At 46.8% G+C, this 13,823-nt stretch overlaps 2 protein-coding genes across 3 annotated transcripts in view; both read right to left on the bottom strand.

Moving 5' to 3' along the window:
* Positions 1 to 10,097, bottom strand: part of NSUN4 (NOP2/Sun RNA methyltransferase 4) — a gene marked incomplete at its 5' end in the record, with an annotated part of 35,103 nt that extends 25,006 nt beyond the window's left edge. The window contains 3 exons of one of the 2 annotated variants that reach the window (XM_079926429.1): positions 1,365 to 1,519; positions 5,777 to 6,120; positions 10,005 to 10,097. In XM_079926429.1, the coding sequence (XP_079782555.1) occupies positions 1,365 to 1,519; positions 5,777 to 6,120; positions 10,005 to 10,097 (592 nt within the window). Of the gene's footprint in view, positions 1 to 1,364; positions 1,520 to 5,776; positions 6,121 to 6,630; positions 7,302 to 10,004 lie in introns of those variants that run through there. The other variant, XM_079926430.1, reaches the window with a different exon arrangement.
* LOC307193294 (sperm head and tail associated protein-like) lies at positions 6,810 to 9,577 on the bottom strand (the record flags this gene model as incomplete). The annotated part of the gene is made up of 3 exons (XM_079935057.1): positions 6,810 to 6,835; positions 7,274 to 8,452; positions 9,517 to 9,577. The coding sequence occupies 3 exons, from the start codon at positions 9,575 to 9,577 to the stop codon at positions 6,810 to 6,812; spliced, it is 1,266 nt and encodes a 421-aa protein (XP_079791183.1).
* Positions 10,098 to 13,823: the final 3,726 nt, after the last annotated feature.

The following is a 13,823-nucleotide window of genomic DNA, read 5'->3' as shown; positions in this document are numbered from 1 at the left end:
CATTCTCTCTGGACTTCCAGAGCTGGTGATCAAATGTGGTACCTCTCTGAATCACCTGTAGGACCTACCTTGAGGCTGGAAGCTGACTCAAACTGTGCAAGTTGGCTAATGAGAACTGGAAAAGAAGGATCCAGGCCCAACAAAAAGGCTAGGGCATATGGCAAGTTAAGCCTGGCTGAGTTCCAGGATCAGTGTGAAAAATACAGCCCCCTTGTGGATATTTCTCAAGATAAAAATACTGCCTATTTAAGGCAGGATGTTGGCCAACGGATGGTTGAAGTGAATACTTACAATGTATAATGCCCAGCCTGGGCTATACTATTGAGTAAGACTTGGGCCTGTCCTCAAGGAATTTATAATCTTGAGGAGGAAGAAGATGCATACGCAGTAAAGCTCTGATGCAAGGCTAATGTGCTAACAGTTGCAAAGGTGATGCCCATGGTGTGGGAGCACAGGAGACAGAGGCAGCACTTCTCAACTGGCCAGCAGGGATCACGAGGGAAGACTTCCAGGAGGTGGTACACTTGAGCTGAGGCTGGAAAGCTTAAAGGGCATTGACAGGCCAGCTGTGATAAGGTGGGGGTATTCCAGAGAGAATCCATAACATGGCAAAGTTGGAGGCTTATTCAGGCAACAAAGAATAGCAGGTTTTGGCAGAAGCACATAAAGCCTGGGGCAGAATGACACAGTAAAGCTATAACGGGGGACTTCCCTGGTGGTGCAGTGGTTAAGAATCCACCTGCCAATGCAGGGGACACGGGTTCGAGCCCTGGTCCAGGAAGATCCCACATGCCTGGAGCAACTAAGCCTGTGCATCACAACTACTGAGCCTGCGCTCTAGAGCCTGTGAGCCACAACTACTGAAGCCCGCGCACCTAGAGCCTGTGCTCCACAACAAGAGAAGCCACTGCAGTGAGAAGCCCACTCACCGCAACTAGAGAAAGCCCGTGTGCAGCAACGAAGACTCAACGCAGCCAAAAATAAATAAATTTATTAAAAAAGGAAAATAAAGCTATAACAGGCTGCTGCAGCCAGATCTTATCACTTTAGCTGGCAGGCTAAGGAAATGGAACTTAATCTTAGACACAAAGTAAACAGATGCAGAGGGATGAAAGTGTCATGTGGTAGATTAATCAGGGCTCTGTTTTAATCTGCCTTCAGAGACCTTGCTCTGATCACCAGTCTTCCCTGGCCAACTAACAGAGAAAGAGAGAAAATCATTGCAAACAGAAAAAACACACCAGCTTAGCAAGCAAGCACTATTCTACCTGTGACCCAGACCAGAAAGCCCATCATATTTAGTGTGCCCTTGACTGGGTGAGGTCGGGAGCCCTCCCTGCCAAGACACCAGCCCTCTGACTTACGGCAACAGCCAGTCTGAAGCAATGCTAGTGTCTTTCCCCCAGGGGCGGCACACAGGTCAAGCACAGTGTCACCAGGCTGCAGGCCGAGGGCCAGGACAGGCAGCAAGGAGGCAGCATCCATCAGGTAGTAATCCATGACACCCAGGCTGCCAAGCCTAGAAGAGAGGAGACCACCTTAGAGTCAAATTCCAAGTCAGGAGACCCACTGGAAGTCAAGGTCACAAGTCCATGCCCTCAGGGGCTACTGAGCTCTACTCAGCAAAAACTAATTTCTCAGACCCACACTCAGTTGTGTACTTACTCACTCATTCATCTACATAGCAGCCAGAGCAGCCTTTTAAAACACAGATCAACTCACTCTATTTCAGCCACACCAGCCATCTTGCTATTCCTTAATTAAGCCACGCATACTCCTGTCTCAGGCTTTTGTAGTTGTTGTGCTTTTTGCCTACAACACTCTCCCTCCAAATAACCGTCATTTGCTTCCTCACTTCTTTCAGGTCCTCCTCAAAAGTTACCTCATCAAAGAGGCACTGGCATACCCTGACTACTCCAACTAAAAATAGCAGCCCCCTACTCCCATCTATCTATCTTGCATTCTTTTTCTTTAAAGTATTTATTATTCACTTTATATGTATAGGTTTGTGTGTATTTTACCCCTTCTCTCTCTCCCTATTAGAATGAAGGTAGGGACTTTGTCTTGCTTTGTTCATTATAACATCCCCAACACCTGAAACAGTGAATGGCATGTAGTAGGAACTCAGTTTTATTAGGTTACATATTGAGATACAAAGTGCTTTGTGGGTTCAGGAAAGAGTGCCATCCACTGTGCCTGTCAGAGTCAGAGTTACCTGAGTTAGATCTGATGAAGGAATGGGCCTTCATTCGGTTAAAAAAAAAAAAGGGAAGAGGAGCATTCCAAGCAGAAGAAAAAAGAAAAAGCAAAGGCACAGATGCATGCAAACTCATAACTTCTTTCAGACACAGTGAGAAATCCGGTGTGTTAGAAATACAAGGTACATTAGATTGAAGTTGGAAAGCAGATAGAGGCCAAGGTGGTAAAAGGTCTTAAACCCTATGCTAAGGAGTTTGGACTATAACCTGTAGGCAGTTACCAAAAGTTTTTAAAGAAAATGACATGGGGGCTTCCCTGGTGGCGCAGTGGTTGAGAGTCCGCCTGCCGATGCAGGGGACACAGGTTTGTGCCCCGGTCCGGGAAGATCCCACATGCCGCGGAACGGCTGGGCCCGTGAGCCATGGCCGCTGAGCCTGCGCGTCCAGAGCCTGTGCTCTGCAACGGGAGAGGCCACAACAGTGAGAGGCCCGCGTACCGCAAAAAAAAAAAAAAAAAAAAAGAAAATGACATGATTGGCTAGTTAGAGTTTTAGAAAGCTAGGTGGGCTACAAAGAACAAATCAGAAACAGAGACACCAGTGGGAAAGCTGTTACAAGAGTCCAAATGAGAGCTAATAAGGCATGGAGAGAGGCAGCACCCATGTGGGTAGAGAGAGAGGGACAACAGACAGGTTGTTGTCACAGAAGGCCTTCTCACTCCCAACCCACTTGTCATAAGGGCAACTGTGGTGCAGCCATTCAGCCTGAGACACGGTTCAGCGCGGACAGCCTTTGGCGACAGCCTCAAGGAGGCAGAAACTTGGTCCTTGCTGACCTGACAGGAAGGCTCTGGAAGAAAGATGTGACAAGATATAAGACAGAGCACCACTGAGAATCAGCTATAAGACCTACAATCCCCAGTCTCGAGGTCATAACACCTCTGGCGTTCACAAATGGGCTCAGGCCATGATAGGATATTTTCAAAGTCAAATCACACTTTGTGCCGCAACTACTGAGCCTGCACACCACAACTACTGAAGCCTGCGCGCCTAGAGCCTGTGCTCTGCGACAAGAGAAGCCACCGCAATAAGCCTGCGCACCACAAAGAAGAGTAGCCCCTGCTCACCGCAACTAGAGAAAGCCTGCACGCAGCAACAAAGACCCAACACAGCCAAAAGTAAATAAATAAAAAATAAATAAACTTTAAAAAAAAAAAAAGCAGCACAACAATTTCTCAATTTCAGGAGGTTCCTGGACTCCCTAAATACATCCTTGAACTCCCAAGAGATTAAGATCCCCTTGATTTACAGGGAGCCCATCAAGACGAGAAGGAAAAAAAACTCAAACATAGAGGGCTGCTTCCCCCACTACTCTCAGGATGTCCTCAGGCAACTTAGGAAACCACATGGGTCTTACTCCATTGATCTGCCTAAAGCCAGAGCCTCCAAATTGGTCTCTAATCCTGCTCCCATCTATGCCCTCCTCACAGTGACTAAAATGATCTTCCTGAAGCACAACCTTGATAGGAATAACATCGATATTGCAGGTACTATACTAGGTGTTTAATATGCATCATTTCCTTTAATCCTCACCACAACCCTGTGAGGCAGGAGAACCCAGATTCTAGAGCCTGACTGCCTGGATCTCAAATCCAGCCCGGTTGCTCATCAGTTGTGTGACCTTCTGCAAATTACTCAACTTCCTGTGCCTCAGTTTCCTCATCTGTAATAAGAGTACCTATCAGATAGGATTAGTGTAAGAATTAAAGGAAGTAATAGAAGACAAGTACTTAGAACAGTAGCTGGCACAGTGAGCTATACTGTCAGCTATTACTACCATTACTTTCCAGATTATTTTCCTGATAAGGAAACCAAGGCTCAGTTATCCAATGCCACACGTCTAATATGGTGAAGACAGGATCCAAACCTAGGTTTTCTTAACCACTGTACATTATTACCTTTCCTCTATTCAGAAACCGTCTTCAGTGGTTCTCTAGAACAGATGAACGTATTGCAATTACAGCAATATGAATTAAAAGGCACATGTCTGAAGCTGCCCAGCCCTGGTAATTCCAGCCATTTATAAGCAACCCTGGACCACCAGGAAAATCCCCTTCCCCCAACCTGAAAGCTCGTGACATTCAAGATTCCCACACATGGCCCCCATGTACTTTTCCAACCTCATCTCTTACTTCTCTTAAGCATGCAGTCTTCCCTCAAACCAGCAGCTAAGACAATTGCAAAAGCCTCCTAATTTACAACTCCATTTCTTGCCCCTCTCCAATCTATTTTCCACACAGCAGCCAGAATGATATTTTAAAAATTCAGATCTGATCATGTTATTCCCCAGCTTAAAACCTTTCATGGCTGGGGCTTCCCTGGATGCCCAGTGATTAAGACTCTGAGCTTCCACTGCAGGGAGCACAGATTCGACCCCTGGTCAGGAAACTAATATCCTGCATGCCACACGGTGTGGCCAAAAACAAACAAAAAACCACCAACAACAAAACAAACCAACCAACCTTTCATGGCTCCCTCTTCCTTTTAGAGAAAAAGTCCATGATCCCATAAGGCCTGTAAAACCTTCAAAATCTGTCTCTAGCCCTCTTCTGTAGCCTCACATCACTCTCCCATCCCCACTTCCAAGCCACCAGCTTTAATTCCTACTCGGCTTTCAGGTCTTAGCTTAAATTTCACTTCCTCAGCATTAGATCTCCTAACTGTAAGACTTCATAGCATCTTGTACTTTTTTCTGTAGCACTTATCACAACCATAAATAGTTTTTTAAAAGTTATCTCCCTCACTAGGCCGCAAGCTCCATGAGGACTTGTGCACTTAAGAGTGCCTAGCATTTGGCAGACAATAAATATTTGTTGAATGAATGAATCAGTCCTTCAAAGATCAATTCCCACATCCTACAGCTAACACTGAGCTCTCCTTTTCTCAATTTAGCATTTTATTACAGTCTTTTTTCATTCAACTTCATATACATCTGAGCATTGGATAAGATGACTGGAAGGACTCCTTTTTTTTTACCCCAGTCTGGTCTGGTACTAACTTTGTGTCCCTAAGCAAGCCCTATTTCCTAGGCAAGTCCCACCTCTTATTTGGTATCATGAGGTTACTTGTCCTACTCACTATGATGGGGGCAAGTGAGAAAGCAGTTGTAAATAACACACATTTTAACTGGAGAGGGTGCTCATGTAAAAAGGTTTTTTGTTTTTTTTCTTACTTAGGCGGTAGAAGTGGGGCACTTAAGCAGGTTCAAAGTGCAGGTTCTGAGGTCAGACTGCCTAGGTCTAAATACTAGCTTCACCACTTACTATCTAAGGGACCTAAAGCAAGTAAGTACCTTAACTTCTCTGCACCTCAGTTTCCTCAAATGTAAAGAAAAACAATAATATTACCCACCTCAGAGGGCTGTTGACAGAACAAAAGGAGATAATGCCCAGCATGTATAAGTACTCAGTAAATATTAGCAATATTAAGATCCCTATTAAACAGGACAGGAGCAGTGCCTCTTCCTGTCTACTTCCAACAGACACTCAGAACAGCCCTAGCCACAGCTCCAGATCCTACCTGGCAGGAGGGAAACGGCTGACATCCCCTCTGGCGAAAGTGAAGCATCGAAGGTTTGGACTGCAGGCCCAGGAGGCAGGGGGTGGAGCTGCAGTTTGGCCATTCTCAGGTTCTGGTTCCCCGTGGAAGATAGCTTCATTCACGAAGTCCCTTGCACTCAGCTGCTCCAGCTCAGCACTCACACGATCCCAGGCAGCAAAGTTATTGACCAGTGCACCATACTTCTGCTCTGAGAGGAGACTGACCCGGATCGATGGCCAAAGATCCCCAAATTGCACACTGTAGGTCATGTCAAAATTCTGCAGAGCCAGTCGAGTGGCAGGAAATTTGGGCTCTGTGGCAGCCTAAAAGAATGAGAACAGGCCTATTGGTCTTCCAGTCTTGCCTCTATCCCCTTACTGCCTGACCCCACCAGTAGTACCTCAGAGCGCTGGGGCAAACGTGGATCCAGCTAGTGCCCACTCCTCTTTGCACCCTGTCTTTGCATCCTGCCTCTGCCTGCCAAAGAAGTGTGTGAGAGACAAGCAGTGGGGAACCAGCCTTTCTATCTCAGCGTTGTGAAAGTAAGCTATAGCTCTCACAATAGCATGTGGGGGTCACCAATAAAGAGGATACTCCTTTGAGGCCTTGGAGGGGACTCTTGAGAAGAGTCTACAGCAGGTTGGTAGAAACTATGTAGGCCCTGGGTGAAGCATCAAGCTTAAAAATAGAAGATGTTTTCTTTCTCAACAGTCCTTCCATTTTCTAAAGCACGTTCATGTCTCCTAGTTTAGGTGAGCACCACAAGAGATGGCGCAGTGGGATACAAAAAATATCAACCTTCTACATTTGATGGAGAGATGAGGGTAACTTACCTAAGGTCATGCAGTGACTGACACCACAATGCTCAGAATCACAGGGCTGGGGGTCATTTTGGGAAAGTCCCCAGACTCCAGGAAGGTGGGATGAGGAGAGCTCACAGAAACCTTGAGGCGTGAACAAAAGTGGGGACTTACAGGATGACTGCTATGAGGGTAGCAGAGAGGGGCATGAGTCAGGCTTGAAGAGCACAGAAGTAGACTGAAAGGGAAAAAAGGCCTCAGCTGAGGAGTCCACAAGTTGGTCCTGGTTGCCACAGCTGGGATGCTTGCTATGGCTGGCAGCCCTGTTACTGTCTATGAATTTTGCTTTAGCCTGGATTTTTGGATTTTTGGTCAGAACTCTTTCTCTGCTCTCATTTCTTGTTATGGTGGGGACTCTTGCTCCGACCTTGACTTTTGCTACGGTGGGGACTCTTGCTTCGGCTCCGACTTCTGTTACGGAGGGCACTCTTGATCGGGCCCTGACTTTTGCTATGTTGGGTACTTTCGCTCTGGCTCTGACTTTCAAAAAGTTGAGGACTCCCACTCTGTTCCTGATTTATGCTTTGATGGGTACCATGGCTCCCATTCAGACTTCTACTAAGATGGAAACTCTTTCTTTGACTCCAATTTGTGCTAGGGCTATGGGTACTCTCACTCTGGCTCCAACTTGTGCTTTGGAGGGTGCTCTGGCTGTCACTACTCTGGCATTCACTAACAACAACAGTCGAACTACAGTTGGCATTAGTGCTACAGCTGGAATTCTTGGATGAAGACAAAGGACAGCTGTAGGGGATCTGGGGAGACTCCTTGCGGCAGTCTCGAGAAACCACAGAGTAGACATGGAGGCCACAGGGCATAGTATCAAGATGGCCCCAGGCTCGGGGGGCAATCGGTAAATTTGGGGGGTCAAGGGGTGTTCTCAAAGGGATAAAAGAATAGATATGCATAGAACAAGGAGGCACCACAGGCTGGCGATGAGGTTGGGGTGGGCCCCTGGGAGTGCTACAGGTGCCACAGCAGGGCACCACGGGCTGGTTATGACACTGAAGGGGACCTGTGGATTGATTGAGGGAACCAAAGAGTAGGCAGGGATTGCGGCAGGTGGGGGAAACCACAGAATACACATGGGTACTGCAGAGGGGTCCAATGGGGGGTCCTCGGGGGCTGGTCTGAGCATAACTATTGGGTAAGACAGGATCACAAGGAAGGCGAAGGGGAAGGGAAGTGGGGATAACTGTTTTGAGGGTTCTAGGGACCACAGTAGGTGTGGTAGTCCCTTGGGGAAGTTCTTTGGGGCAGGAATTTGAGCAAGTTGTGATGGATGTCACCATACAAGAAGGACCGGAGAGACCAGAAGGGCAGGAGGGAGGTGGAGGAGAGGTGCTGGCCTTAGGCGACATGGGCCGGTCAGGAGGAGTGTGCTGGGTGACCAGGAAGTGACATCTGTGAGGAGCACATGGCTGTTTTAACTCTGAGGATTTGGGAGACTTAGCTTGGGGGCAAACTGGGATAGGGAGAGGGGGTTCCTTATAGCTTCTGCAGTGGGGTGCCTGGAGTGGAGACATAAACTGGTTGCCTGGAGGTGAAGGAAAGAAGGCAGAACAAGGACAGTGGGAGGACAGAGGAAGAGGTGGTTCCTGGGGACAGGGTGGACCAGAAATTGTAGTGCCTGAGGTTATGCAGACATAAGAGCTCCCACCAGTCTCCCAAGAGTAAATGGACTCAAAGCAAGGCTTCCTGGAAACCTGGGACTGGGGCGAGCAAGGAGAGCCAGTACTGCCAGGGGGTAGGCGGATGGCACAGTAAGGGCTCCCAGCGGCAGGTATGCTGGCATCTGGGGGAAGATGGGAATAGTGATAAGAGCCCTCCTGAGGTGAGCTGGGACAAGATGTGCCTGCCTGAGAAGAAAGTGGGGAGCCACAGTAATTTTTCCCAGGAGGGGGGTCAAGCTGTGGTTTAGGTTCACAAGCGTCTGGATGCTTAACGTGGCCATGGTAAAAGCTGCCAGTGGGTGGGGAAGATGTTGGGGAAAGAGGAGGATAATTATAACTCCTCCCTGAGGACCAGGAAGAGAGCAGAGTAGAGGTCATGGGCCCAGTTTCCAAAACCCTGTGAGAAAGGGGTGGGGAAATTATAGGTCTAGTTTCCATGGGCCAGTGAGCCTGAGGAGGTGAAATTATGAGGCCAGTTCCCAGGGGCCTATAAGTAAGAGGAGGTGAAATTATGGGGCAAGTTCCCTGGGTCCCAGCAGCGATGGAAGGTGAAATCATGGGGCCAGTTTCCAAAGGCACATGAGTGAGGGGAGGGGAGGTCACCGGGTTGGTCACTGGGGCTGAATGGTATCCACCACAGTAACAGCGATAAGTGTGTTGGTCAAAGTAAGGGCCTTGGGGACAGGGACATGGTGTTCTCAGGGGACTGATCCAGCTGCAATAAGGGCTCCACAGACGGGCAAGGGGTGACCCCACAAGGCGGAACCGGTCAACACAAGGACTTGGGGGGGACGAACCCGAGAGGATAGGCTCCTGGCGGTAGGGCCTTCCTAGGAGTGGAGAACAGGGTTCAAAAGAACATCTTCCTGGGCGCAGGGGAGTCTGTGGGGGTGGGGAGAGGGGAGGTGGGGGTGGGGAAGGAATCGCTTGGGGTAGGGCGGGGGGCTGGCCAGTTATGGAAGAAATTCCAGGGCTACAAGTGAGGCCAGAGAAAGGATCTCTGGATAAGTGGGGAGAGCCCATGGGGTGAGAGGAGTCGCTGCACCTTTTGCCTGGGCTTGGGGGAAAGGCCGGGAGGGTGGCTACTGTAACTTCCTGGGCGCCAGAGGCGGCTCGAGGCTGAGAAAGGGGTTGAATCCTTTCCCGGAGGGCAGCGGAAGGAGAGAAGGGGAAGTCGCTATGTCACCTTCCTGGGGTGAGAGAGGCTGGGCTGGAAGGTTTAGGAGGAAAGGAGTATAAGAGGTCATGCGGTGGGGGCGGGGGGGGAGGGGAGAGGGAGGAAGAGAAAGGGGGAAGGGGAGGGAGGAAGGGAAGTGGAAGGGTTAGTGGTGGCCCAAGGGAAGGTAACCAAGAGCCGGGAAACAAGAGGCGAGACAGAACTGAAAGAATGAGGACGGAGGTGATGGCGTAACATAGAGGGGCGGAGTCTGGAGTCTGCAGACTTAAGAGGAAAAGCCGAAGACTTGTGACGAAATAAAAGGGCGGACAGAGGCGATGACGTTACAGATGTGAGAGGGAGGGGCCTAGTCACGCCCCCTGAGGGGCGGGGGAAAGGAGGCCCAAGGCGTTCCAGAGGCGCTGGACTAGCGAGCCTAACTGAGGGCGCGGGAAGTGGGAGGGCTGGAGAAGTTTCCCGAGGGATGGTGGCGAGACACTGCTGTCACGGGACCTTACCCATTTCTTCTTATGTCGTTGTCTCCGCGGGACTGTCATGAAGTCCGCACGCTTCAGCATGTCCCGCACACCTCTCCCTACCAGCGCAGCCATGTCTGCGTGCGCCGCCGGGTAGTTCCGACCGGAACCGCAAAGGGAGACGCGCAGGTTCCGGAGAGTTGGTGCGCTCCAGTGCGGACGAAAAGGGGAGAGAGTTAACGGCTCTTTCCTGGGGCTCTGCCCACCGATACGTCGCAGATGCAAACCCAGCCCAGCGTAGGGATCTTTTGAGGGTCTGGAAAAGAAGAATTTTTCGCAGAGAGTGGTGGCTCCGTTTGGATGCTTGTACAGACTCTGTAAAGTCCCGTAGCCCAGTTAGGGGATCAGGGAGGACTGGTAGCTGACAGTTGAGTACTGAAGGAGTTAGGGAGGCAAAATGGAGCGAGAAGAGCCTTTTAGGCAGAAGTACAGAGAGACATCCTGAGGTAGAGAAAAACGAGGCTAGACTTCTAGGCAGAGGCGGTTTTATAGTGAAGCTAATTAAGCTTAAGTTTCAGGACCTGTCATTTGCACTGCCCTTTTCAAGGCTCGTACCTAATTTTTGTATTATTTTTCTTAAAGAGGGTCTCCCAAATTTTTTAAGCTTCCACAGAACTTGACTCCACCACAGGAGCCAGTGGAAAGGAGGGTCATTATCAGATAATTGTTTTTAAAAATGAGCATCTGATAGCCAGCGATCGGAGTAGGTGGGAGTAGGGCAGGGAGATCAGATGAGAGAAGACCATGGTCTGGATTAGTGTGGTGGCAGTGAAGATGGAGAGAAGAAGATGGATTCCCCTTATAGTTCAGAAAAAGAAGTACAGGACTTGTTGACTGACTGACCCTATCTACACTAGTATATACTACACCACCAGTCAATAGCTGTCCTCTTACTCTGCTTTTATTCTTCTGACTTATTATCACCTGATATGTATTTATTTTCTTATAGTGTGCTAAATAATAATTTTCAAAAGGTTAAAAACATTACTTATAAAAATATAAAATGAACACATGCCAAAGATTTTATTCATCATAATAAACTGCTTATCCATTATTATCCTAAATAATGAGGGAACCAGTGAGATGGTAAGACTTGTTCAAATGAGAATTTGAGTTTCAGAGATTTAGATTATCAGCCAAAGGAATGCTGAAATGAATTTGCTAATAGTTGCAAAAACATTAATATCCTATTAAGCAATAAACTATAATGTTGGGGATTATCTTTTACCAGAGAGAATTAAATTCCATCTCTACTGGACAAAAATTCATTTGCATTTCTATGGATAGGAATTATTTGCATTGCTCTCAGACAAGGTTTGCATTGCCATCAGTTTTCTACAAGTTAACCTCTACCCCTATAAAGTTGTAAGATAGCCTAGTAAATGTAAAGTCAATCAAAGGTATACCCCAGCACTACAATAAAAGATCACCCAGTAATCCTCTTCTGCCCATTTACAAGTTCTGGACAATTTTTCTGGATTTGTCTCCCCTCACTAGCATGTAATATTTAAAGAGCAAGGATTTTGTTTGATTCATTGTTGAATTATCATCACCTAGAACTGTATATGATACATTGTTGGCTCTCAATAAATATTTATTGAATGAGGGAGTGAAAAATGAGAAAGTGGGGATGTGAATGTAAATTTCTTTGAGAAGTTTGTTACAGGGACCTAGCAGTTGTAAGGTGGAGGGAGGTACATGTATAGAGAAAGGCCTTTTTTTAAAAAAAGCTCAGCGTTTCCCTGGTTGGCACAGTGGCTAAGAATCCACCTGCCAATGCAGGAGACAGGGGTTCAAGCCCTGGTCGGGGAAGATCCCACATGCCACGGAGCAACTAAGCCCGTGCGCCACAACTACTGAAGCCCGTGCACCACAGCTACTCAATCCACTTGCCTAGAGCCCGTGCTCCGCAACAAGAGAAGCCACCACAATAAGAAGCCTGCGCACTGCAACAAAGAGTAGCCCCTGCTCACCACAACTAAAGCCCGCGCACAGCAACAAAGACCCAATGCAGCCAAAAATAAATAAATGAAATAAATCTATAAAAAAACAAAAATAAAAAGCTCATTGTAATAACCTATATGGGAAAAGAATCTGAAAAAGAATGGATATATGTATAACTAAGTCACTTTGCCGTACACCTGAAACTAACATTGTAAATCAACTCTAATATAAAATAAAAATTAAATTAAAAAAAAAGCCATTTAGGGTTTCCCTGGTGGCGCAGTGGTTGAGAGTGCGCCTGCCAATGCAGGGGACACGGATTCGTGCCCCGGTCCGGGAAGACCCCACATGCCGGGGAGCGGCTGGGCCCATGAGCCATGGCCATTGAGCCTGCGCGTCCGGAGCCCGTGCTCCGCAACGGGAGAGGCCACAACAGTGAGAGGCCTGCGTACCGCAAAAAAAAAAAAAAAAAAAAAAAAAAGACATTAAAATCCAGATAAGGATCCAATGAAGAAAGATTCAATATACTAGAGAGGAGATATCCCAGACACACCTGTTTTCAAAGGCTTACACCAAACATGGAGTGTCAGAACCACAGCCACAATCTCCCTGGGAAGGGGCCCTTCCCACTCCAAACCTCAGTTTACCCATATAGAAATTGGAGGAACAAGGGAGAGAGGGTTGGACTACATCAGTGATTCTCAAATGTTTTGGTCTTGGGACCTCTTTAAAATCTTAAAAATTACTGAGAATTATTGAGATGTTTATTTTGTCTATCAATATTTACCAGCTTAGAAATTAAAACAGAAATTTTTAAAAATATTTATTCATTAAAAATAATAATAAGCCCATTACATGCTAACATAAATATCTTTATGAAAAATAATTGTATTTCCCTAAAAGAAATTTAGTCCGAAGAGTGGCATTGTTTTACAAATCTCTTGCAAATTCATGTCTGGCTGAATAAAACTAGATTCTCAGATATTCTTCTTCAATGTGTTGTAATATGTTGTTCTAGTTGAAGTATATGTAGAAAATCCAGCCTCACACAGATATGTAGTTAGAAAAGAGAGGGGTATTTTTATAGCCTTTATAGGTAACTGAGTATTCTTTGATACTACATCAAAATTTGTCAAGTGATAGTTTCCTTCAAGGTTAGTGGCAGTGTAGAATCTGAAACCATATCAAAGAACTTTTCATAGTCTGTTACATTAAGATCTGTTGGTCTATCATGCATAATTTTGTCAGATCTTACAGTGGTTATTTGGAAATTGTTGGTTCACTGAGTTATGCAGATCTTCCTTTTTTTTTTTTTCTGGCTGCGTTGGGTCTTCGTTGCTGCATGTGGGCTTTCTCTAGTTGCAGCAAGCAGGGGCTACTCTTCGTTGTGGCTTCTCATTGCGGTGGCTTCTCTTGCTGCAGAGCACCAGCTCTAGGCGAGCGGGTTTCAGTAGTTATGGTGCACAAGCTTTGTTGTTCAGCAGCAAGTGGGATCTTCCCAGACCAGGGATCAAACCCATGTCCCCTGTATTGGCGGGCGGATTCTCAATCACTGCGCCACAAGGGAAGTCCCGGATCTTCCAAATGTTTTCACATTCATTATACAATATATATTTTTAAAAAATCACATTTGTTAATATCACTACTGATCTCATCAGAAAAGTCTTTAAATGTTAGGCAGCTTTTAAACTCACAGTGGCGCATACAAGTTTTTCAAAATCCTAATATTTCATTGAAAACGCAGATTTTATCTTTGGCAACAAATACTGTCAATTGTTTTCCTCGAAGTGGCAGGCTTACTTTGTTAACTTTTCAGGAAAATGCTAGCATATTAAAATACAATTGATTTTTGTCAAC

This window comes from Stenella coeruleoalba (assembly GCF_951394435.1).
Source record: "Stenella coeruleoalba genome assembly, chromosome: 1".
Taxonomy (NCBI): Eukaryota; Metazoa; Chordata; class Mammalia; order Artiodactyla; family Delphinidae; genus Stenella; species Stenella coeruleoalba.
Note: the sequence above shows the minus strand (reverse complement) of the source record. Positions and strands in the feature narration are given on the sequence as shown.